This window comes from Phyllostomus hastatus, unplaced genomic scaffold, assembly GCF_019186645.2.
Source record: "Phyllostomus hastatus isolate PE091 unplaced genomic scaffold, TTU_PhHast_1.1 phas_scaffold_1674, whole genome shotgun sequence".
Taxonomy (NCBI): domain Eukaryota; kingdom Metazoa; phylum Chordata; class Mammalia; order Chiroptera; family Phyllostomidae; genus Phyllostomus; species Phyllostomus hastatus.
The window spans coordinates 5,087,722-5,113,574 of record NW_025334011.1 but is presented as its reverse complement, the minus strand read 5'-3'; the positions used below and the strand labels follow the sequence as shown (position 1 = coordinate 5,113,574).

Genomic DNA, 25,853 nt, shown 5'->3' with positions numbered 1-25,853 from the left:
CTTCCAGACCATTCCATGTGCCTCTAGGCAGACAGCCTGAACCACCCTGAACTTGCTAAGCCTAGTGCAGGTGGGAGGGACACTGATTCCCAGTCACCTCTGTCAACTTGCCAATTAAAGTTCAATTCCTGCTCTAGAAAAGGGAAGAGAGAAGGTGACTCTCTTCCCAGTAATTTTTCCTGAGAAGCACCAGCATCCAAGGAATAACAGCACGCAGCTTAGAAATGCCAGAATGCTATCCTGTGGGAAGAGGAGGAAAGCAAGGAAAATCACCTGCTGATAAAAATGCACCAAACTGAAATCAGGAAGTTTCCTTGAATGATCTTCCCCGCTAAACCCACACCCTCCTTCACATGCAAAAATGCCACTGTCTGCAAAAGTGTGTTAATTGCTTTAAGCTGCCCAGTTTGGGAGGCAATGAAGCAGGGGTCGGTTCTCTGTCAACATCCACCAAAACCTCCTAAAGCACACTGTCCTGAGAACACTTCGTCAGCATCACAGGGACAGGACTCATTGCCAAGGGAAGTGCAAAGTGCCAGCTGAACTAACCAACCTTGCTGCTCAACTGCAAATGAATTAATTAGGAGTCAAGCCCTGAGCTTTCTCCTACCCATCTTTATTTACTTTACAGAGCACAAAACACATCACCATATATGGGTAAATGCTTGGTAATTAGATGAGATCATTGTTAGAAGGACGGTGGTGACCGGTGGTGGAAGGTGGGGAAGGAATGAGATGTTCATGGAGGAAAGCACTGGCTCGGAAAGTCTGGAGTTTTAAGCAAGAACATTTTGTTTCCTTCACCAACTCATTGAACTACCCTAGCCTAAGGCTTCACAGATTTTTTTAGGGAGACATTTCTGCCAAGATTAGTTAGATAATAGGGTTCCAACCAAGTTAGATGTGGTTAGATTCTCTTGGCTCCCAAGAGAATTGGGGAACCAAGCAGGAAAGGATGAATGAGTCTAGATGTGTGAGAATAGTAAGCCCTGGGCTACTAAGAGTCTGTCTTGAACTCAGTTGTTTGGCTAGTCCCTGTATATATCTGCGGGAAGGGAGGCTTTTCCTTTGCTCTTTTAAGTGAGAAATCCTTCCTGGATATCTTTTCATGAAAAGGGAGCTATGTACACCTGTGGCCCATTGGACTAGGAATTGGCTCATGAGGCAACCCAAGCACTTTTAAATCCAAGGTCACTGTATAGGTTTCCATGACAAACCAGACTTGCTCAGTGCCCACTAACCCCCCCTCCAAAACACTCATTAAACTCCTAGGAAGATGATAAGCCCATCGTGTCTGCTCTCTGTATATGGAAGAACTAGACATCAGCATCTCACCCCTTTCCAAATTTCAAACCAGGGTTTAGACCAAAGCCAGCTCAACAGAGCTCCCAGTGAACAGATCTGGAGCAATGTGAGCACTAAAGTAAGAAACAGTAGCATTGGATTATAACCCGCAAAATACGACTGACATATGAAGGAATCCTTACTGATCTAAACAGTTGAATAAGCAAATGAGTGGGGTAAGAGACAGCTCTTCCTTAGAGAAGAATTCCATTGAATAAATGTAGCAGGAAACACAGAATCATGTTTACAGTGTTACAGTAGTAATTGTGGCAGACAATATCTGCTGGTGGACACTACATGTGGGAGAAAGTGTGAAGAGAAACAGGATATTTGCATAGCCTCCAAGTTATATCTCCAAAGATACTTATAAACTACAAAGAGACAAAAAGTAATTTTATAATGGAGAAACCTGGCAGGCTTTACCTTAACCAAGTAGTCAAGGTTAATATCACCAGCAATAAAACATCGGCATTGGGTAATCCCTGCAAGGACATATCACTCCTGTGGTATTCTTGCCAAAAATGCATAACCTCAATCTAATCACGGGACAGTATCAGCCAAACCCAAACAAGGCATTCTGCAAGATAACTGGCTCACACCCTTCAAAAGTGTCAAGGTCGTGAAAGGCAAGGAAAGACTAAGGAGGTAACAGGTTAGAGGAGACGAAGAAATCATGACGATTAAACACAACATTTATGATGTTTGTAATGCAAATTTCCATGTCCACGTGAAGGAATCCCCCAACTGCAGTCAGGGAAATCGGTATCAATAGCAACTCTTGTTGAGTGCCTATGATGTGCTGGGCACCGCCACGAGTGCTTTGTGTGTGCTAGCACCTTCAGTCCTTTCGGTAACCCAGTGTTTGGTCATCAAACTCATTTTTATAAATGGGAAACCATGAGAGCTGTGAACTCCAGGTTGTCTGATGCCACGGGCCACATCTAACTCACTATGTCACACTGCCCTTCATGCTGGGCACAGACTTCCATGAGAGTGGTGAGAATGGTGATGGGACAATAACCACAGCATTGCACCACCACCAAATATGTACTTTACTGGGCTGGCCAAAAAGTTCGTTTGTTTTTTTCTGTATGATGGCTCTAGTATAGCAGCACTTTGTTGCCTTTAACATCATTTGAAACAATTTTGTTAGATTGTATTGTAACAGCTGTCATGTCAGCATGCCATAAGTTTAAAAAAAAACTTACCAAATTGGTGAATTTTGGTGTATCCATTTTAATGTTGATGATGGAAGAAAATATGTAAAATTTTGGGCATATTATGCTTTATTATTTCAAGAAAGGTAAAAGCACAACTGAAACACAAAAGAGACATGTGCCGTATGGAGAAGGTGCTATGACTGATCGAACGTATCCAAAGTGGTTCATAGAGTTTCATGCTGGAGATTTCTCCCTGGGCAGTGCTCCATAGTCAGGGAGACCAGTTGAAGTTGATAGTGATCAAACCCACCAGACATTAACCGAGAATAATCAGTGTTATACCACATGGGGAATAGTCAACATACTCAAAATATCCAAATCAACAAAGTTATTGGAGAAAATGAAAAACATGCCTTGTATTTTACAGAAAAAACTAAATGGACTTTCTGGCCAACCCAGTATCTACCATTAAGTTCTCATTTCCTGTGAGTGGGCTGTTTTGTAAGTGCTTTGAATATCTTATCTCATTGAATCTCCATGGATTTCCTTTGAAGTAGGTTCTGTAATGCTGACTGTTGAAGCCATAGAGTATAGTGGCTATGAGCTTGGTCAAATTGGCTGAATTTGAATCCACCACCTGCTAGTAGAATCCTAGTACAAATCTCCCAGGGCTGGTGTGAGAATGTGATGTGATACGCAAAGTCTTGGCATACCATCTAGCACAGAGAAGCACAGATAAGTAGCTGTAAATTTTTATTAGGCTAATTTAGTAATCTCAGGACATTCTTCATTTAGAAGCAAGAAAAGTTTTAAATGAGTATCAGCTCAAAGATGAATTAATCTTGCTGCACAATTTGACACATCTGTCATTTCCAAAGTATAAGACATTGGTATGTTACTTTGGGTGTTTTAATTATAGTTTTAGAAACAGTTATGGATATATTTTTAAAAAGAAAGTTGAATCAAATAATTTGAGGGACCGCCAGATTACCTCCCAGGAACTTCTGGGTTCTTCAGAACATAAATTTGAAAACTGCCATTAAGATGTTACCCTTCAGAACTCAGAGCTTCTAGCCCCCTTGTTTGGCCCCTCCTTCCCTCTCTCACTAGCCCTATCTTTACCATTCTCGCCCCCAGTTCCCTCTTCCAGCAGCCAAGTCCGTTCCCTGAACCACTTGGTACAGATCTCCACGCCTCCTACCTGTGCTTCAGCCGAAGCTTAGCTCCTCCTGACCACGCCGCTTTCCTGTGCTGGGGGTCAGAGGTGCGGTGCTCTGAGCTGAAGGAGTCAGAGGTGTCAGTATCTGCAGGGCCCGGGTCTGCGCAGGCATCTCTGGCAAAAAGGAAAAAAGGAAAACAGGAAGTTGAACATGATGGTGTTCGTGGACAGGGGCACAAATGAAATCTACCAAGAAACATGCCTGAAAATTAACCCTGGAGTCAGAGCAACATTCTCAGCCTGCACCCACTTAAGTTCACTGGCCAAAAGAAAGCAACTCTGCTACTGAGGGTCCTCATCCTTTCCTATCTACATTTCTGCGAAGCAATGAAGTGTACTTTCAATCTTAGAATATCAGATTTTCCAAACAAGGGGAAGATAGACACACTGTTATGAGGCTGAACTCCCCTATAATTCAGCATCTTTGGGTAAGTGTAAAACAGGACTCGATGAAGCAAACTGTTGGACGAGGTGGCTCCCTGAGACCAAGTGCCCATGGCCTCACTTCTGAGGACAGTGCTCAGCCAGTGGAGCAGCCCTTGCTCTGGTCAGTGGGTGGCAGCTCAGAGCACATGCCAGCTCTTGAGGGCCAGCTATTTCAGATTGTTTGGATTCCACCACACTGCAGGCAAGCCTTCCGTGTGTCCACTTAAATCCACCCTCCCACCCCAGTCCCTAATTCCATCCCCATAACTCGTTTCCTCCACACTCCCAGGGAGTTGGAAGAAAATGTCAAGCCCCATGTGGCCAATGCATCCTGCCATGGAAACAGGCATATTTCTTCTCCTTAGGAGAGTCTTGGCTGTGGAATTTCCAAATGCCCTGACGGCCCCCTGCACCGGGCTCTGAGATGGGTTTGCCACATTCCACTTTGCTGGGTGCCAACAGTGCTTTCAATATGCAGATGTCTCTAAGCCTCTAAGAGCTGACTGGTTTGCCTCTCACATGCAGGAATCTGAGAAGGTGCAAACACATGCTGTTTCTCCTCTGCACAGGCCTTGCTAAGGGAGGGGGGATTATTGAATGGTACTGATTTATTGTCATTTCAGGATACGGAAGGAGATGACCAGGGAGTTTCCATTTCTAGGCTAAAGTGTCATCTTTACCTTGATTATATTTAAGCACTACCACCCACCTCCTTCTGTCTATTACTTTTCTCACCAAATTTAGAACGCCTGGCTTTGTATAGTTTCATTATATACCTAAACTTGAAGTCTGAAGACCTGGTTGAGGTTCTTTCACTTATGAACTGAATGACATTGGGCAAGAGCACTCTGAGCCTCAGACTCCTCATGTGCAACATGCAGTTAAGAGGCAGAGTGCACTATGGTCAGGAACCTGGCTCTGGGGTCAGTCAGCCTGTCTGAGCTACAGTCCTGGCACTACCCACCGACCAGGTCCGTGACTTTGTCCTCTTTGTGCCTCAGTTGTCTCGTCTCTGAAATGGGTGTAAAAGATTGTTGAGAAGCTTCAAATGATCCAGGTAAAGCCCTTAGAATAGAGCCTGGCACATATTCAGCACTCAGCAAATTAGCCACTCGTATACCTATCTTGTAGATTTGCTATAAAGTTTTCAGATAGTGTCAATTAATTAATTAGTTGTCTAGCATACTGGCTATACATGGTTTGTACACTGTCTTACAACAGTATCTTCATTTTAGAGCTCCTTTCAACTAAGATGTTATGTAAAAAGGCTTTAATTTATGCTGGAAATAATAGCGAGAAGAGCCTTGGCTGAAGAGTTAACTTGTCAAAGCCTTTTTGCAGAATTCATCTCGTGGTTGTTACTTAGGATTCCTCATAGAACCCTCAGAAGCACCAACCCCAATGGCCATCTGGCTCAAGCTGTGGCAGAAAGGAGATTCAGAGGCATTCCGCCATCACATGCATGAATGCAAAGATTACATGAATGCAAAGAGCACACCCAAGACCTTCCATTGTTATCGTCCTTCTGACAGTAAGCATTCCTTTCCAGCTCTCCTCTAGACCCTAACATCTGCTGGAGGAAAACAAAGACCAGGCCTGAGCACTCACAAAACCTTTGTGGCATTTAATAACTTCCTCATTTTTGCCCTAAACCACAACTGTTGGCCCTGTCCTTTTCACACAATGGCTGAGCCCTTTCTCTTTCCTTGCCCACACTGTACACAGTCACAGTGAAGGGCTGGCAGGAAGAGCAGGCAAATGGGAGAGATGGAAGCATGAGGAACATGAAATCGTCTTATCTTTTCAAGGATTTTTAGCGTATGATTCATTTCACCCCGAGGGAAGTAGAGACCAGCACTCAAGTACTGCTCTCCATGGCCACCTGTTGTCCTGTCACCTGCACGTCCAGGGGACCAGCTGAGGTTAGCAGAGGGTTTGTGGAACTCATATTGCTTGTTGCTGCCTGCAGTCCCCAGGCTAAGTCACACATTGCCTCCCTGCTAACCTTCCCCTCCCTCCACCGCAGCTGGGCTGGCTCTGGGGGCTCCTGAGTGGGCTGTCTAAATGCACTACACCAACCGGAACAGCCTGGAGCAGAGATTTTCAACCGGTGTGCTGCAAGAAGTTTTAAAACATGCAGTATCTGACTGCTTCTGTTTAGTCAGGGGTACTGACCTCTTTTCCCTTAGGTTGTCAGATAAAAAAATGACCAGCCAGCACAATAGCCACTGGTGTGAATGAATCAAAATTATACCTATTTTTTTTGTCAGATGGGCAGAAAACATATTTTTTGGTTTGCCACAGAATTTTAGTAATTAGTTTATGTGAGCCATGAGATGAAAATGGTTAAAAATCGTGGGGCTAGAGAGTGTGTGGGAAGAATCACCAGCACCCAGAGGGTACTTTTTCTGCCTTAACCTTTTTCTGGAATAATCTGGGAAACAAATAAACATGTTAAAATCCATATGTTCTAGTGAAAATAAATTCCACAGTGAATCTCGGTGGAAAATAGTCCTGGACTAAGTGGTGGGAAGCTTACTGTCCCAGAGACCCCCAACCAGAACCTTCACTTTGACTTTGTCTCCTCTTGCCAATTACTGTGTCTGCATATTGAACTTGGGCTGTCTCCAAAATTACATGTTTTCCTACCCATCTGAGGTTGCTGTTCTACCTGCCTCTCCACAGGCTAGAATCAACCCAGGCTGCCACGTGCTTTAATCTCATCAGGAAATGGTGCCGGAATGACTACAGCAGATTATTCCAGGTCTTTCCTATAAAAGGAGATGTCTGCTTTCCCATATGCCAGGAGTTATTCTTGTACCTTTTCTGGAAGAACTAACCTTTTTAGCCCCATTTTCCAGATGAACAAACTGACACACAGAGAGTTTGTATATTATGGCTCAGACTACACATGAAATCATACTCATTTGGGATGAACATCACCGACAACCACCCCACTCTTCTTCCTTCCAGTTTCGTCTTTTCAATTTTTTTTCAGTTGATGTCGCAAATTCTATAGGCCTTGGAATTACTACCCCAGATTTGGGCATAATAGGTAAAGAATGGTGATGATGGAGCTGTTAATTTAACATGATGAGCTTACTTTTACTTAAAAGATACTCAAAGGCTACAGTGTTTTACTTAAACATACCAAAAGATACATTGTGGAAACCCTGGGGTCAATGAAACAGCTTCAAAGTGAAATGTACAGAAATAAACCTTCACCTTATGGGACTACTTCCAGATTCCTGAAAGGCACCACTCTCCCCTGGCTTATCCACATTGTCCTTCAGGTTTCAGTCTGAACATCATTTTCTTTGGGTGCAGGTCTATATGAGGCTCCCCCCTCCACGCTAGGAGAGTGGCACATGGGCAATCAAAGTGCAATTCACACCAGCCTCTGACAGCCTGTTTGCTGGGCTCCACTGCAAATGCAGAAGGGCAAAGCAGGCTGGCGTGGTGCCTGGCACAGAGAGTTGCCCAATAAATGACATACTGGTAAATGTTCAACAGATTTGTAACCTTTCTTCCCTACTATCTCCTTTTAGTCCATAAATTAACTTGCTGACAAAACTAATGAGACATTTTGAGGGGCTTTTTTGATATTGTTTCTTGATGTTCTGCTGTTTTGATATCTCAGACTAGGAAGGATGAAACAGGAATTACAGCTGACCTGAGAAGGGTTGGCAGGGGATAAAAAAAAAAATATTGTGATCCATAATCTGAGTATCATCTTTCTACCCCCAAATAGTTAAGAAACAAAGAATCTAGCTCAACCACCTACATGTTTCTGCTTCCTGTGATAAGTACATTCATATTTTCTCCTCTTCCTGGCCCCAATATTTGTAACTTGTGCTTTACTATTTGGTATTTTAACAGTATTGTTAACTGTTTTCTGAATTAAGTTTCAGCCAACACAAGGAAAAAAAGTTCCGGATCATTCTAGTCCTGTTGCTCTCCTGAACACCATAGAGCTGGGCTTCCCGAGTTCTACTGCACTGGAACAGTTTTATTTTGTCCTTGGGTGGTGGAAAGGGACAGGAATCATGCCTACTGGGCACAGACAGTTACAACCTTAGGCAAGGGCTTGGTTTATCTCTTAGAATCAGTGATTTCTTCCTTTCTGTTATGTTTTGTCCAGTAGGGAACAGCTTCCTAAGTGGCCACTTCCACTCCGTCCTCTAATTCAGCATATACACAGGAGACAGCACAAGTTTTTAAAAATGTAAATGGATTGTGTCATTCTCTAATAAAGCCCAAGCATCGCTCCTGCCTACACAGTGGGTAAGATCCAAGTTCTTTAGGTTGGCCTGAGACACTGGATTGAACTGGCTCCTGCCCACCCACCAGTAAATACTGCCCCTCTCACTCCACCCTGAGCTTCCCAACCCCTCCAAGCTCTTCACTTTTACACATGCTGTTCCCTCTGCCTGGAATAGTCTTCCTCCCAATTCTTCACTTGGTTGGGTCGTCCTCGGCCTTGGTCCCAGGTCAAACATCATATCAGAGACTGCCACATCCACTGTGAATAGTCTTCATCTCCGCATCTGGTCTTTTCCTTCACTGCATTTACAGCTCTGTGTAACTGTGCACTTGACCATGGTCTGCTTCCTCTGCCAGACAGGAAGCTCAGTGAGGTCAGGACCCATGGCTGGCTTTTCTTCAATCCTGTTTTTTCAAACCGTTCCACACCCAGGACCCAGCACAATGAGTGGCCTATGGTAGGTACACAATACAGATTTGTTGACTGAACTGCAGGAGATCGTCGAGGGAATAACTGTGTAATGCATCCAAAGTGGAGCTCCGTGCCTTTAAACTGTTAAAAGCATTAAATTGTTTACATACGTGTTTTGGGGAAGGTAGAAATCACTTTTCTTTTAGTCACTTTCTGTACAGCTTGTGAGTCAACTTCTTTGTGAAAACAGAATTTGGCCCCGACTGTTGGCCCATCCCTTTAGCAGCTGGCTTTCCTGGAGTACAGAGGACCAGGGCTGGGGGACTTGGACCAAGAGCTGGCACAACTCGGCACAGTCTTGCTGCCTTCTGTTTCAAAGCAGCCAGAATGCCTTTTGAGATTAAGTAGACAGACGTGCATTCACAGGGTGCTGCGTCTGTCCTCAGAGCCTTTTGGAGAAATTCCTTTGGATTTATGCTGGGTGTATGTTTGTGCTCATCATCATAATTTGCCTTATTAAAAGACATGTTCTTGGTTTCCTGTGTTCCTTTTTTTTTTCTTTTTATTCCACTCAATGCCTATCATGCATGAAGCCTGACTTACTGTCATCTTTCTGTCCTGTTATCAGACCTCTGCTGTCATCACCAAAGGCTCCCCAGCACCTGTCCCTTCAGTCTCCTGGACGTGCAGAAGGCCTGCACTCCCAGCTTCTTGGGTGTCTGGGGGAAGACTTCAGGAACTGACGCTGCTGGGTACAGACCTTTGTTCTTGGCCTAACATAGGTGTTCTTCATTTTCTGATGGTGGAGCATCTATCAAAGGTTTCATATTCGTAATAAACTGCCCTTTCTTTAAAAACCCCTTGTTTCTGATACTGACCTTTTGGTTCCTATATATTAAGATTTAACCTCTGAGTCATTGTCCCTTCATTACTCTCATTTTTTTTTCTTTTCAAATCATTACTGACCATCTAGAAAACTTGTTTTGTATTCTCTCAGGCCTGTGTCTTATCTGGTGCTTTTCATCTCAGGCATAACGAAACCTCTCCCAACTTTTCACCCACCCTGGTCTGGTGTATGTCTGTGTCTCCACTCTGTGTCTCAGACTTGTGTCCATGTGTACTTCCTGCTCCCCTTGCTGCTACTTTGTCTCACTTAATTTCCCTTGAAATGACCCCAGTGAATCCACATGTAATATTTACACCACTGGCATTCAGCATACTTCCGATTCTTTCTGAAATCGTAAGCTTAACTATCGCCAGATCTTAGCCAATGACCTCTGTGTCAACCTTACACAAAGACTGGAAAGGGGTGGGTAGGGCAAAAGCCAAATCCTTGTTTTTTATGCTCACCCAAGAATATGTTTATTGATTTTAGAGAGGGAGGGAGGGGCGAGGGAGGTGAGGGAAGAAAGAGAGAGAGGGAGAGAGAAAGAAACATTGATGTGAGAGAGAAACATCAATCATTGTTGCCTCCTATATGCACCCAGACCAGGGCCTGAACCTACACCTAGGTATGTGCCCTGACCAGCAATTGAACCCACAATCTTTTGATGTACAGGATGATGCTCCAACCAAATGAGCCATGTGGCCAGGGCAACAGGCCACATCTTTTATTGATCTGCTTCAGACATACTTTTGACTTCAGTCCCCCCTACCCACTGAAGTCTATATCAGAGAGCCCAAGGCAAGTGCACAAGAAAACCAAGGGCTCTCAGGCGAGGGCTTGTAGCTAAAGTGATGGTAACTCCACCACTGGAGGGGGATGGTGCTCTCCACCGACACCTGGAGCCTCCAACGGTGGCAGGCTCCTATTCAGGCTCTCTCACCCAGTAGGTGTTTGGTCTCAGGCAGATCGTTTAACCTCTGGTGCCTCAGTTTCTTTCTCTCTAAGACAGGACAACAGCACCTGCATCAAAGGGTACTTGTGAGGCTTAAATGAACTGATAGAGGTGGAGGACTTGGAATGGTGCAAGGCAATAAATGGTAACTTCTTACCAACAGAACAGAAACTGACATTTATTGGCCACACAGTATGCACCTGATACTGTGCTTTAAAAGCTATTCAGTTAATTTTCTTATCATCTGAGACAGTGACAATCCTCATTTTACAGATAAAGAAAGGGAAATGAAATACAAGTTGAAAAAGTATGGCCAAAGGCTGCCCCTTTTCCACTCCTCCCTGATTAAATGCCTCCAAGGAGAACTGAGTACTTTCTTCTTAGTCACCAGCCACATGCCAACCCATACATGCCTGTCATTTCTTCCACATCTCTCTTTTGCTACTAGTATGAGACAAAAGGGTATACATGAAAACACAAGACCAGCAAATACACCAAAATGTTACTAATGGGTAATGAGATTATGGATGATATTTTTCTTCTCTTTTTTTATATCTTACAAATTGTTTACAATTAATAGTTATTGTTTTGATCATCAGAAGTAAATTACCCCTATTTTTCCTAACTAGAATGACTATAAGAGTCTGATTTCTCCATATTTTTTAAGGAAAATCCGGGTGGGAAATGGAAGTAAACATACCTATCCTGGGAGCCAATCGGGGCAGTGAAAAGACATCATGCTGTGGCAGGATTTACTTTGGGAGCTTCCACAACCACTGAAAACACTCATTGGAAAGGAAGCAGGATTTGGGGGAAACTGGTATCAGTAGAGGGAAACAAAGGCTTCCTGAGGAAACCCAGGCTCTGCCTTTCTTCCCTCACCTACTCTCTCTCTCTCTCTAGTGTTTCCAAAGAACCATACAAACCTCTGCAGTGAAGCATTACAGCTCCTTATTTTATTATTACACCTTTGAAAGCACCTTTTGTACATTGTTGCATTTGGCTCTCATAATAATCCTAAAGGGCAAGTGGAGCAGGTGTTATTTATTCCCCGTTAGCAGATACAGACAATCTCACATAGGGTCAGTTACTTGCTCGAGGTTGGAAAGTATAGGTTACCTGGCTGGCGCATGAGGCCAGGGTCCCTAACTTTAACTTCCACACTCTCTCTCTCATGTTATACTGCCTTTGGATTCTATAACCTCGAAAGTCCATTGATACAGGTGGCAAACATTTAATACTAAAAGCTTCTTTAAAGGGAAAGCTTATTCCAAAGAAAGAGGAGTTACTGAAATTCAGAAGGGACCCCTCTCTGTCCCTAGCCCAACTTTCAGTCATCCCTAGATCTAGAGAAATGATGAGGCTAGCTTTTGAAGGGCTGCCCAACCTTATCCCTGCCATCCAGACTTCTTCCCTGCTCTTGACTCAGAACTTCTTAACACTGGTCACACTGCTGAAATGATACAGGACATGTGTCATGCTCAAACTCAGTGCCCACTTCTATACCCAGCCCAATCATCCACTCACTCAATCCACAATCTTTAATAGCCAATCATGGACCATACAATGGATTAGACATTGGGCTTGTAATAGTGGTGAAATAGACACAATCCTTCCCTCTATCTAATGACAAATTAATGGGGAGCACATGCAAAATCACAGTACAAATATAAAATTACAAACCCTGATAAATGCTAGGGAAATAAAGTACACAAGACAAGAGTTAGTCCACTCAGCACACCTCCCTCTCCTTCCCATCTACTTTCTTACATTGTATATACAGTGGTACCTCAACACTCGTCCTTAATTTGTTCTGGTGAGTGGTAAGCAAGCCACGATTGATGAAGCATTTTCTGGTGTGGGGCAGCGTCATGCTTCACACAAGTTCTAGCAAGTGTGATGAGTGGCAAGCAAGCGCCAAGTGCTGAAACATTTTTTCTTGTCAAAATGTGATGAGTACCAGGTTTGATGAGTTCTGAAGCCAATGAGTACTGAAGTACCACCATGTATTCATTTCCCTCCAATCACACGCCTCACAGGCAGTGGGCATCACAGCAGCAGGCCCAGAAGTTGTAATTACCTTATGGAGTGCTCTGAGCCAGGATGGAGCACTCCATAAGGCAAATTCTGACCTCCACAGTTTATTGTAATCTTCACACCAATCTCTAAGGTAAGTACTTTTATGCTATTACACCCCTAATTTACAAATGAGGAAGCCGAGATTCAGAAGCAGAGGTAATTGCTCCAACTCTAGTGGAACAAGAATTTGACCCAGATCTGGCTGGTGATAAAGCCTGTGCTCCTAACAACCGTTCAATAAAGTTGACCCTTGAACAACACATGTTTGAACTGGACTTACATGCAGATTTTTTTGATGAATGTATTTTCTCTTTCTTATAATTTTCTTAATTACATTTTCTTTAGTTTACTTTATTATGAGAATACAGAATATAATATATGTAACATACAAAATGTGTTAATCGATTGTTGTTGGTAAAGTTTCTAAGTAACAGTCAACTATTGGTAGTTAGGTTCTGGGAGAGTCAAAAATGAAATCTAGTGCCCCTAACCTCCACTGTGTTCAATAGTCAACTGTAGTCCTGATCTTACTGAGTTTCTCTTTTCTTCTTTGGCAAAGTATAGTGTCCACTTTGATGTGGTGCCCTCTCGCAAGAGAAGATGCCTCATAAGCATTTGTTTAACGAAAATATGCTCTGAGTGGACATTAGACAGCTTCCTGGTGGGCTCCCTGCAGCTGTCTATCCTATCTCATCTGGATGGGGATTGCTCTCTTCCCAAGTGACTGTGTATTGCTGATGCTCTGCCTGGACTGATCAGTGTAGTGTTGGTCCACTGAGACAGGTGGGGAGGAGGTGCACAGAATATAATGCAACTGAAGCCCAGACGTGTAACTGAGACAGCAAAGGGCATGTGCAACAATCTGGACATCCTGAATCATGGGACACCAATGGAGGGGTAAGGCTGGAGCCAAATAGAATCTGTCCCAGCCCAAGTTTCCCTGACATGCCTCTCTCTCAGACCACACTGCATGGTGTAGTACCAGTAGTGACCTCTAGGAGGGCACATGGAAAGGATGTACTTGTGAGAGGAGTGAGAGAGAAAAGGGAACACGCTGCATCATGGTGGAAGTTGCACAGGCAAATTTGGGAATACTTCCTTATTTCCGCAAAATATTAGGACAAAGGAGTTTGCATGGTTGGCAGACACAAAAAATGCCCATATATGCATGCACTATTGTAGAGGTAGACAGTACTGGACCCGCAGCCAGGAGACCTGCATGAGGTTAGTATAGATGACTTTAGGGTTCCTTTACTTTTAACAGTCTATGGACTAAGGTGAAAAAGGGCATACATGACAAAGCCAAGTGAAAAAACATCTCTGAGTACCTCCATCCACAAGTGATGAATACTTTCTACATGCAGGCTCCAAGTTGGAATCTGCATGGAATTAAACATGACTTCTGACTTCCAGAGTCACTGGAGACACACAGGATTTGAAGTCAGTGACCTGGGCATCAGTCTGAGCTCTGCCAGTCCCTGGCCACTAGTCTCTCTGAGCCTCAGGACCTCATCTGTAAAAAGGGGACAGAGTGTGATCTGCCTGGTGGCACCACTATGGGACCCGCTACGCCTGGCCTGGGATAACCACTGTAAGACAGGAGCTATTTTCATTCAATCCAAGTGGCCCATCTGAGAGATGAATAGGGAAACCACCTAAAGGGTGTGACAGGATGGCGGTGTCATGATGGCCTTATTTATTCCTTAAAAAGGGAGGCTACAAATGTCCAAAGCATTTGGGGGAGGATATAAATATTGAACTCTGAAGTGGAGGTTACTTTGCATGTAAGAACAGGACATTTGGGGCATTGCCTAGGCCTCTTAGGAACAGACTAGCACGGGGACCCAGCACCTGGCGTGAAAGAAATGGCTCCTCAAGTGCAAGGTGATAGAATTAGTCTGAGGCGGTCTTTCTAGAGTCCTCCTCTCACCCAGAGCCTCAGGCACAGGGCAGGGATGGCAGTCAGTGAGTGTATCTGCAAGGCAAGTTTAAAAACATGGGGGTCAAATATGTGGTAACAGAAGGACACAAGACTTGGGATGGTGAACACACTATCGAGTACACAGATTTTGAATTGCGTTGTGCACCTGAAATTTGTATAATGTTATCAACTAATGCTACCTAGATAAACTTAATAATAAAAAACACATAATGAGCTTGGGCCCAGGTGTTTTGAGCCCCTGAAGTCTCCTCACCTTGGGCTCTGGGGTGAGAGACCCCTCCTCTCCGGCAGGCAGGAGGAAGTAGAGGGACTCTGGCTCTGGAAAGTCCCTGGGGGTGGGGGTGAACCATGTAGTCTGTGGGAGCCAGTGTTTCTCTCTCCCATCTACTTGCAAATACGTTGCTCCTGTCCTAGACCTGTCTAGAGAAGAGGGGTGGACATTAAAAATGTAAAAGGAGACTGTCATTCATTGGGAGAAAATAGGTCCCTTGCTAAATTTGGCATCAGCTAAGGAATCTTAGCAAAAATGAAGTCACCCCCTCCCCTTGTTGTGAAGGAGGCCTAATCCTTACTTTGCCCAAGAGGATTATAGGGTTTTAGAAGGAAGCACACATGCATTTTTTAAACAGCTCGTGCCAACTGCATTTGTGTCTATAATATGCAAGATTCGTTCTGCTTTTTAGGGTGGATAATAGATATGCCATGCTATTTAAATGTCTCCAGATCTCATACCTAAATGTTTCCAACCTTTGCTATCACCCAAAGCAGGACTCTTTCTGTCTCCCAAGCATTCCTCCAGCTTTGCTTTATTCTTTGGAAGCACAGTTTAAATGGAGGGCAAGGTACCAAAACACAGCCCATTGGTGGAAAAGTAATTGAGATTACAATATACTTTTCATGGTGCATGTGATTATAGTTCCATGGACTAAATTTTCACTTATCCCCATCATCTTTCCTCTCCTTTGTTACTTCAGGATTAGTGTAATATAATCTAGAGGATTTATTTTGTTTGTTTTTTTAATCCTGTATGTTTCTACTCACCCCAACACTATCTTATCCTTCCAGGGAAATTCTGGACCCGTGGACACATATAATATCAAAGTGGGACTGACAAAATCCATGTCCTGAGCATGGCATTCTCAAAATGCCATTTAAAATTATTACAAATTTGGCACCTGTGTTGGTCTTTACAATTTACAAAGCATTTTCACCTACCAAATTTAATCCTTGTAACAAGCCTATGCAGTGCTGTCTCCCTTTCACAGAAATGGAAATTGAGGCCCAGGTAATTTAAATAAGTAGCTCAAGGTCACAAAGAAAGTGGAAAAGCCAGGACCCCACACATTATAAGGCGCCAAAGGTGTTTAACCCCTTCTACAACAGTCGCATCACCTAAGGGTGTAGGGACACATTTATAGGGCTAAAAGATATTTAGAAAACAGTTTGTTGCCTTATCTCAGGAAGAACATAATTCGTTAGTATTTTCTTGCTCAGGAGTGATGATTTTTGGTGGTTTTCATTGGTGACTACTACTTCTTACCCTCACTACCAGGACTGTTTAATTTTCATCTGTAGTTAGAATTCCTGGGTTAACTCTGGGGTCAGGTGGACTGCAGATGAGAAGGAATTTAAGCCCCCAAGCAGTATCGCAGGAGAGAGCTTTAAGACAAACTCTTAGCTAGCTGTGTTCACATCTTGAGCCTCAAGTCCCCATACAATTCCCCAGTTCCCGGGGCCTGCCTGGTCTTCCAGGCTGAGATGAAAACCTGCCTGTGATACCAAATTCCAGCCCAGAGCCTTTGCTTGTTAATGTCAACTAACCCATAAACACATGGTATGGGGAACAAGAGCCAGCTGAAGGGAATGCAGGTAAAGAAGTTTTATCTACTGGGCTTCCTCCTGCACAGGGCACTAACACACAGAAGGGGCGGGCATCAGGTAGGAATGTGGCAGGTGCTGGGACAGCCAGGCCAGGCCAGAGTAGGCAGGAAATACCCTGGGTTGTACATTATCCCTTGTCTCCCCTCCCACTGCAGCCCCAACACACCAGGCCTGGGAAAGGTACCGAACCCACGACAAAAAAAAGGTAGTGGGCTGTGACCTCATGTCACGAATCCAGCTGCAGATCCAGCTGCAGATCAGTGGCCTCCAGCCCAGCCAGACCTGGCTCAGTAGGGGAGGCGGCCTCCTCTCACTATGGCATTCCAGCTGCGAGTGGTAAAGAGGTAACCATGGGAACCCTCACAAAGGGCTTTAAGTTGAGGGAAAGAGGCTGGAGGCAATGGTGAAGAGGCAGAGAGGGACTTCAAGTGACAGTCCTGCAATTCCCCTAACTTTAGCCATGCACATAACTTGTGAGTCAGAGTAAGAGACAAGTGGAGCTTGCACACAGCGAAGCAGCCTCGAGAGGTCGGGGATGACCAGAGCTAAGATCCTGGCAGGTTTTCCCTCCAGGTTTCTTCTCTCCCCTTCAGAGAGCAGAGCCCTACAAGAACTTTGTCTGCCAGTAATTTTGCCCTGAGATAATGGGGCTTACTTGGATGGACAGAAGTTCAAATATACACAGTGACATTCCTTCTAATATAGGGCTGCAAGAGCACTTTGCAAAGGGGGCCTGGCTTCATTCAGCCCATTGCCTCCAGTGGCACCTCCACTACCGTGCAGGGCGTAGGGTGGGGGAGGAGGTCTCTGATGTGTCTGTAAATAGACCTGGTACCACTTGGGTGGTTGAGGAAGCATCCTGAGATTCTGGTGTCTATCCTCACTGCAAAGGAGATGCTTGGATGTCCAAAACTTTAATATAGAGCATCTTACTGGGATTAAGTAAAAAGGCTCAGATCTAAATAGGAGGTCATGTCTGTATATTTATTTAACTACATTTTCCCTCTGGGCTCCTATACATTATTTTAATAATACTGGCCAATGTGACTTATGTCTTCATCAAATCAATAGAGTTTTCAACCTACCACCTGGGATTTATTTTTTACTCCTGTTTTCTAGCTCAGCATTCTCCAGGATCTGGCGGTTGAGGAAATGCCAACAGAAATAGGAAGTACAGATTATCTGGGTCCGATAGCTTACTTTGCCTCTAACTATGACAGGGCCCGAGCACATTTCTCGCACATTCCTTGGCTTCCTTGTGGACACCAAGATAACATCACATCTCTGTCAATCCGTAGTAAATGGGCTTCGCCAGGTTTCCGCCAAATCTTAACAGGTGGCCTGGTTCTCCACATTTTTTTGTTCACAAATTGACTTTTTAATTGGAGTCCCTAGGGTAGAGGGTAAAGGACAATGTCCGAGAAAGCCACTGACTGGCAGACTTTTGAGGGCTGGGGAAAGAATGTGACAAGTTCATTAACACCTCTCCTGCAATCCCCCTCTCCGCGCCCCCACCCCAGCCATATGGTAGTAAGTAGACCCATGACCATTTACAAACACACTCGGGAGTCAATCAGTTCCTCCTCCACCACCACTGCTCACTTGCAGGCAGCCCATAAAGGAGGGGAGGGCATTTATTGATGTTCCTGTCTCCTTACAGTAATGAAATAAAAAATTTTACCTAAAAGGGAAAAGTAACTGACATCTATTATGAACCTCATCAGTTGAGAGGCAAGATCTTGTTAGGTTCCAACCTTCACATCTCCATGCCTACCCTGTCTGTGTTGGTTTCCTCACCTTTAAAAGGAGATAATAACAATGCCTACCTCACAGGGGTGTGAGGAAGATACAAGAGTTTCAGACAGTTCTCCACACTTAGCAAATAATAAATATTAGAAATTAACACCCACCAGGTGCTAAGCTACTTATTTTTACACGTATTTGGTCATTTAATCCTTATAACAGCCTTAATCTGATAAGTAGTAATACCTCTTTTAAGGTATTATTATCACCTTTTTTGCATATGAGGAAACTCAGGCTTAAAGAATTTAAGAATTTGAACTAAATTACTAGCAAGTAGAGGAATTCATACTCACGCCTCAGTCATCCGGGCTCCTTAGTCTAAGACTTTTATGTCACACTAAGTTGCCTTCATTTGTAAGATCATTTTGTGGTCGTTGTTATTTTTAGTGATAAATAACAAGGGAAAACATCAGCAAGAAACTCTGAAGTTTAATAAAATAATACCAGTGGCCCTGGCTGGCGTAGCTCAGTGGATTGAGCACAGGTTGCGAACCAAAGCATTGCAGGTTTGACTCCCAGTCAGGTCACATGCCTGGGTTGCAGGCCAAGGCCCCCAGCAACCACACATTGATGTTTCTCTCTCTTTCTCCCTCCCTTCCCTCTCTAAAAAAATAAATAAATAAAATCTAAAATAATAATACCAGTGAAAAAGAACCAGGATTTAAAATTCTACCACAAATAGGAGGCTTTAAAAAGGAAAAAAAAAGAAACAGAAAAAGACTAGCCTAAGACAGAGCCCTCTGCTCTGACAAATATTCCAAGAAAACTCAATATGCATCTATGCTCAGTCAGGGTGTCTATGAACTCCTGAGTGTAAAATATCTTATTATTCATTATTGTATTTCAGAGGCTAATACAATGTTCTCAGTAAATGGCTGATATTTACTGAATGAATTACTCCAACCCAATGATAAAATGACTCCTGGAGCTGGCAAAGCATATAAAAGGTCTTTGCCAAACACTTTCTTGAACTTAAAAATACTTGAAGCTTAATCAATTAAATAAAATTCTGTATTTTATTTACCACTCTGTCCAAGGTATTTTGCTGAAAATTCAAGTTATATAATTTGCCTCTTAAAAATCACAATATTAATTTGATACAGAGATCAAGAGTTGTTTTTCACCTACAGCTTTGGAAACAGGATATAATATGTAACCCTTTTTTACCTGGATTCCCAGAGGATGCTATGAGTCTAGTCTGGGAGTTCAGCTTCAACTAGTATCATTAAATCAGTTCTCAGAAGCAGAGGGGTTTGCCGAGTGGGTATTTCTGCTCTTTAGGGTGTACTTGTGCTGGCAAAGCAAAGCCCCGGTGGTACTTTGCTCAGGTAGGCTAGAACTTACTTAAATTCCCTACAACCTCAAGAAATTACCCATTAAAAAGAAGATACATATAATGTTAAGGGTATTGGTTAATATGTTATAAGATCCTTGATAATATTAAATAAGATGGCTTTCATAAAAAATGCAATTAATTTTATATTAACACCAAAACCACATATTAAATTCATCACAGTGCATGGAATTATTAGCTGACATTTATTGACTTCTCTGACCAAGCTGAACACTTTCATTATCTATAATAACTTAATCCACACAATAACCCTATGAAGGAGATATTTTATTATTATCCAATGCTTTCAGGCTCAGGGGCATTTAATAACTTGCCCAAGGTAATATAAACCTAGAGTCAGAGATAGGATGCGTACCCTTGTCGATCTCTAGAACCTAAGTTGTTCTAATTGAACTGATGCTTTGCATACAATAAAGTGCATAGGTCTTAAGTGTTTGGTTCAATGCATTTTGATAATTGTGGACAGCTATGTAATTATCACTGAAAAAAAAGACACAGAACATTTCCATTGCTCCAGAAAATCTCTGTTTACATCTTTTCAGTCAATCCCCCATGCCCAGAGGCAAGCACTAACTTCTGCTGTCATATTTTTGCCCATTCTAGTCCTTCATAACCAGAATTGCTCCCGTATTCTTTTGTGCCTAGCTTCTTTCAGTTTGACATGAGAGCCACCCAGGTGGTTGTACATATCACGAGTTCATTCCTTTTGATTACTGAGTAGTATTCCATTATATGAATGTACCACATTTTCTCTATTCTCCTGTTGATGAACTTAGGGTTGGGTCCAGATGTACACAATTATGAATAAAGTTGTTATGAACATTCTTTACAAGTCATTTTGTGGACATTTGTGCTCATCTACCTTAAGTGAATAGCTAGGTGTGAAAATGTTGGGTCATAGGGTTGGTGTGTGTTTCACTACAACAAACCTAAGTTCTTAACTCTGTACCAGGTTCTTACCTCCCTCAGAAATGCCCCAGCTCATTAACATGTTTGATTTCTCCTCTTATACAAGTTCCCTGAGGGCAAAGAACCCATTTCCAGTTCCTGGGCTCCCTCCCACATAGTAAATGTTTGCTGCACAAATGAATGACCATTGTCCCTACTGTGTTCCTATCCCTTTTATAGCATTACTATAGCAGAGGAAAACATGCTTGACATGCGTGGAAAAATAAGACAAGCCCAAGGCTGTGAAGTGGAGGTGCTGCTCTTTCATTCAAGCCGGTGAAAAACTGTCCAGCCAGGAGACTCCTGACTTCCCCATTTTCTTTTTGACATGACCTTTCCTAGAAAGTGAACCCCCCCAGTGATCCTGCAGGAAGAAAGAGGAGTGGCTGCTCCTGATCAAGTGACTCCATGGGAAGGGAGGAAGGTGTCACTGCAATTGAGGTCACCCAGTGGTTAGAATTACAGGATCCTTCTGTCAACCAGGAGGGCGGAGGAAGCAGTAACCCATGAAATCCTGACCTTCTAAAAGAAGCAAGCGAAACAGCAGCACCGCTGGAGTCCAGGGGGGCGGCCTCAACACAAGTTGCAGGCATACTTGGTTTTGGCAGATACGCCACATGGTTTCTACATTGAAAATGAAAAGTCAAGAATACGTTTTGAGGAGAAAGTAAAATGTTAATGTAAAAATGTAACCAGGTTTAACACATAAGATAGCATAATGAAAAGAACATTGGGTTTAAAGTGGAGAGAGGTCTCAGGGGTACCATCCTCATCTCAGGGGTTAATCTCAATAAACTCCTTCCTGCCTTTGAGGCAGGACCTTTAACTCCCATGAATCATTTCATTCATTTGCTTTAAATCACAGAATTTATACTGTCCTAGAGGAAAATTTAAATCTTTCTGACAAAAGAAATAATCTTTGTTATCAAAGCAGAGCTTTGCCTCATACTAGACTCAGGTGCTTTGGGGCAATCATTATTTTTGTTGGCCTCAGGTTACTGAGGACTGAAATAAATTTAGACTTCCTCAATTTGGGCTCTGAGAGGTGACCTAGTCTTCCTAAACCCAGGCAGCACTGCACTGAAGCCATCCTAGGCAGATGGATGTTTATCCTATTCTTAACATCTCCAGGGAAGTAAATTCTCTACAACATCCCTTGGTAACCTTCTCCAGGGTTTTATCAAGCATACGGTGAGGAAGTTCTGATGTAGAAACCAATAAAAATATTAACTCTATGAGCCTAGCTACAAGCACTGGAAAGGGGTATGTGCTTGGGTCCTTTGCCTTAAATAGTAGAGAGACGTATTTACCAAACAGCCTATGCAAACAGAAACCATTTGTCAGGAACAGATGTGGGAAGTTGATTCAAGAGACATTGCCACAGTAAATTCTGTTCCATGAAACCATGTGAATAGGTTATTGTAGGTTATAACATTTTTTTAAAGTACAAGTTTATTTCCTTGCCAGTCACTAGTTTTAGTGCCTAACCAGGTTTGTTAGCAATTTTTTAAAATATCCATAGCTCAAAGTTTTCAAATGACGAGGCTTCTATAAAAACTGGGCCTCAGCAAACAGCTCATAAACGTTGTCGTTAAGGGTAACTTCACTTTTTTCTCACTCCTGTATATCGCACCTTTTCCGCAATGGCCATGTAATAGTTTTATAATCAGAAAAAAAAGATATTTTAAAAAACAAAAATATCAATCAGAATTAGTTAAAATCCAAAACAACGTCTGGTGGAATTATTTGGGGAGGAAATTTAGCCATATATCTGACCATGCTTTTAATTGGAAATGATCATTGAACTAGCCTTTCAATATTAACAATTAGCAATACAAAAAACCACGTAACTATCTTTAGAAGCCTCTGTGCTAAGATTTCCTGTCTCACTCTGATATCTCACAGCAATCTCTCCATGGAGATTATGTGCCTGTGGGCGATCTTTTGCTCCCAGTCCAAAAAGCCTGGGTGCACAGAAGTGCACCACCACAACACTATGATTTAAAAACTAACTAACACAAAAACCCAATAATGCTAAAATACTTGAGGGAAAGAGACTGACACACCCCAGCCCACTCCCACAGGATGCTTGATATACTGAAATTTCACGAGCTCTTCCCCCATCCTTCAGCAAAGCCCTTTTATCCCTCTGTCAACTCAGAGTAGAGCATGTGTCAGATATACTTTCATTTGCACGATTTAATTTCCCTACATGACCGTGGAACACACCTTTTAAAAATTTGCCTTAAGATCAGGCACAAGTGGGGTGGGGGGCAGGCACGCCTTTCAAAGACCATTTGGGACCTACCCTACAAAAGCGAATCCAGTCAAATGAAGAAAGTCAAGCCGTTCTAAACTCAGTGGGAGCTCTCGTGGGAAGCAATTTATCAAAATTAAAATATTTCACAGATCATTTCTTCTGAAAAGTTTCCATGCCGTCAATGATCTGCAATTATTTTCTTCTTGGAGTGGCAGTTTCTGCCAATCCAATAAAAAAAAACAACAAACACCAAGACCCAGAAGTGTCAGGAGACCCTCGGAGAGCGCCACCTACCCCAACCCCCCCATCAGGCCAGCCGCAGTGAGAGCCAACCCTGGGACCCGTCCCCACAGACCCGGTCTCCTGAGTCGCCGCAGGGAGCGAAATAGACACCCTTTAGAAAGTAGGTGGCGGGGCACCTTCCCACCCTCCTTCAGAGGCAGCAGTGCACCCCCACTGCGCCCGCCACTGGCCAGGGCAAGCAGACCCGAGCCTCGCACTCACCATCGCTGCTCGCAGGGCGGACGCCGGCCCCCAGCCCCCAGGGCCGCGCCGGGACTCCAGGCAGACGCCAAGTTCAAACCTCTCCACCTCTGGGAGGAGGCGGCGCGGAGGCGGCGCAGATCTTCGCTGGCCCGCTCGGCCGTGCTCAACAATGGGCGCCTCGGCACCCGGGCTAGGGCGGCTGCGGCGCGGCGCACTGCGGTCGGTCGCGCAGCGCCAGGGGCCTGAATTCGGGTGCCGGGGACCGAAGGGCGCAGGGGCGCCCACAACCACGCCTCCCCGCCGCAGGCCGCACCGGAGGGGCCGGCTCGCTGGGTGCCCGCCACCAGGTAATCCCACAGGAAGCCTCCCGGATTGGCCGGGGCGCTCAGGACCAGATTTGCATGTCAAAGACAGAGCAGGCTCCCTAAGGTTTGAAAACGGATTCCGGACTGCAGGAGTCGGGCTCCACTCAGGTCCTCTTGATAATAGGGCACCATCGCACACACTGTGTCTCTCCTTGAGCAGTTCACGGCCCTAAAGGTGCCCAACTCTTCCCCCGCCCCCCATTTTGAAATGAAGAGTCCAAAAGTAAAATATCAACTTTAAAAAGCGTGCGCTCGCTTTTCCGGGGCTATACAGTTAGTAATTGATCAAATGAAGCATGAATGAAGCAAGGTAAAAAGTTCACAGCTTCAAAAAAAAAAAAAGCTCACATTACAAGGAAAATAACCATCCTTTCCTCTCGATGTCCTCTCTCCAGTAGAAGTCAACAGCAGAGACTCGGGTTCTTGCTGATCCGCGAAACCTTCCTCGCAGCCCCTTTTTTTGTTTCCATGAGCACCACCTCTAATGAGAGACAAGTGATTATTTCAGTGGTTAGGATTGTGACCTTCTGAGAGATACTGGATTCAGCCTTGGAAACTTTTGGGTCTCAGACACATTTACATTTGTTTTGCATTTATGGTCAGGGTGCCAGTTATTCTTAAGAAAGGTATGGTGCTATTTTCAGATTCATCTTTCTTCAAAGGCTCTTCCAGCCTCTTTCAATGAAGTTAAGACCCGCCCCCCTCCAGTACCATTCTTAATTGCTTTCACATGTCAGCCCCAGACATTAAGACAATTTGTAAGTGGCCTCATTTTTTTCTTACTCATGCAGAATCCCTGTTTTTTTAAAATCTCAGGTTCTATTTTTGATCATGGTATCTCCCGTGCCGGGTGAGTATCAGGTTCTATTTTCAAGGCAATAAATACACAAATTGACACGAAAGAAGAGAATGCCTAAGTAGGTAGGAATTAGAAAACTTAGTTCTCCTACAGTTGATACCACTTGTCTTTACTTGGCTGTGCTCTTTGTTATAACCTGGCCAAATTCAATGACAACAACTAAATAAACCTCTTTACCAATATCTTCATGCACAGGCTCTCCCCCACCCTGTACAGCATTACCCCTATTAAAATTAGATTTTATTTTCAGTGGTATGATGAAGATGTCCAAACACATACAAACACCTGTGACACAGCGGGGTTTTGGCACACTGGGAGGCTCATGTGGATTGTCTTGTGTCCTACAGGGAACCTAGTTTTGGGTAAAGGCAAGGTGATGTTCAGAACTTAAACTTTAATGAAGTGGTCAGCCCTTACAGTTTGGAGGCACACTGCACTCCCTTACAAGATTGTTGAGGAAATAAATACTAGCTGAGGACACAGGCAGGAGCTCTGGAAGCATAGCAGGTCTCTATCCTGCTGCTCCTTTATCTTGTTTTCTCAGTGCTCAGGGGCAGGTGAAATCTCATAAGGGTGGAACAGGTCCCTCTACTCCTGTGTGGAACATCACTTTAAATTGGTGATTAAAAACACACTTGGGGTTCAGGTCTAACCTTCCACACAGCCTGTATTGTGCCAGTGAAGTCTATCACTGGGCTTGCATTGTACCACGGACTCTGAAAATTACTTTTTACTTGTATCTGTAATTTAGAAGCATCATCAGATTTTTGTAGATGAAAGGAAAACAACCTGTTTCATGGGATCAAAGGTGAGACAGGAAATGAAGAAATCTCCACAGCAATACAAAATTATGCTAACATCTTTCTCCATGAGATAGGGGCAAATTCCCTCATCTGGTGTCTCAGTCCTCCTTCTACAATTCTGCAAAATGGTCCACTCTCCTCACAAAGCATAACTGGCAAATGTCCATGAGATAGTTACACATAGCAAATATATGTATGAATAAACTCCAAGCCAAATATGAAGACAGCCTCTGTCAAGCAACACCAACCTTGAGTTCCAGTATTAAGACTGCTCTCAGAAATGGTGCATCACACTAGAATCCAGAGAGTTCTATTTTTTTTTAAATGGACATAGGCTCTGGATGGTATGGCTCAGTGGACTGAGCACCAGCCTGCAAACCAAAGGATCGCCGGCTCAATTCCCAGTCAGGG

General features: G+C 43.7%; 1 protein-coding gene across 8 annotated transcripts in view; it reads right to left on the bottom strand.

The window, feature by feature from the left end:
• SHROOM3 (shroom family member 3) overlaps nucleotides 1–25,853 on the bottom strand; it is a 276,985-nt gene that overhangs the window by 51,121 nt on the left and 200,011 nt on the right. For 5 of the 8 annotated variants that reach the window (XM_045857751.1, XM_045857752.1, XM_045857759.1 and 2 more), the window contains one exon: nucleotides 3,706–3,837. In XM_045857751.1, the coding sequence (XP_045713707.1) occupies nucleotides 3,706–3,837 (132 nt within the window). Of the gene's footprint in view, nucleotides 1–3,705; nucleotides 3,838–21,188; nucleotides 21,294–23,433; nucleotides 23,817–24,128; nucleotides 24,164–25,853 lie in introns of those variants that run through there. The other 3 variants (XM_045857756.1, XM_045857757.1, XM_045857754.1) reach the window with 3 other exon arrangements.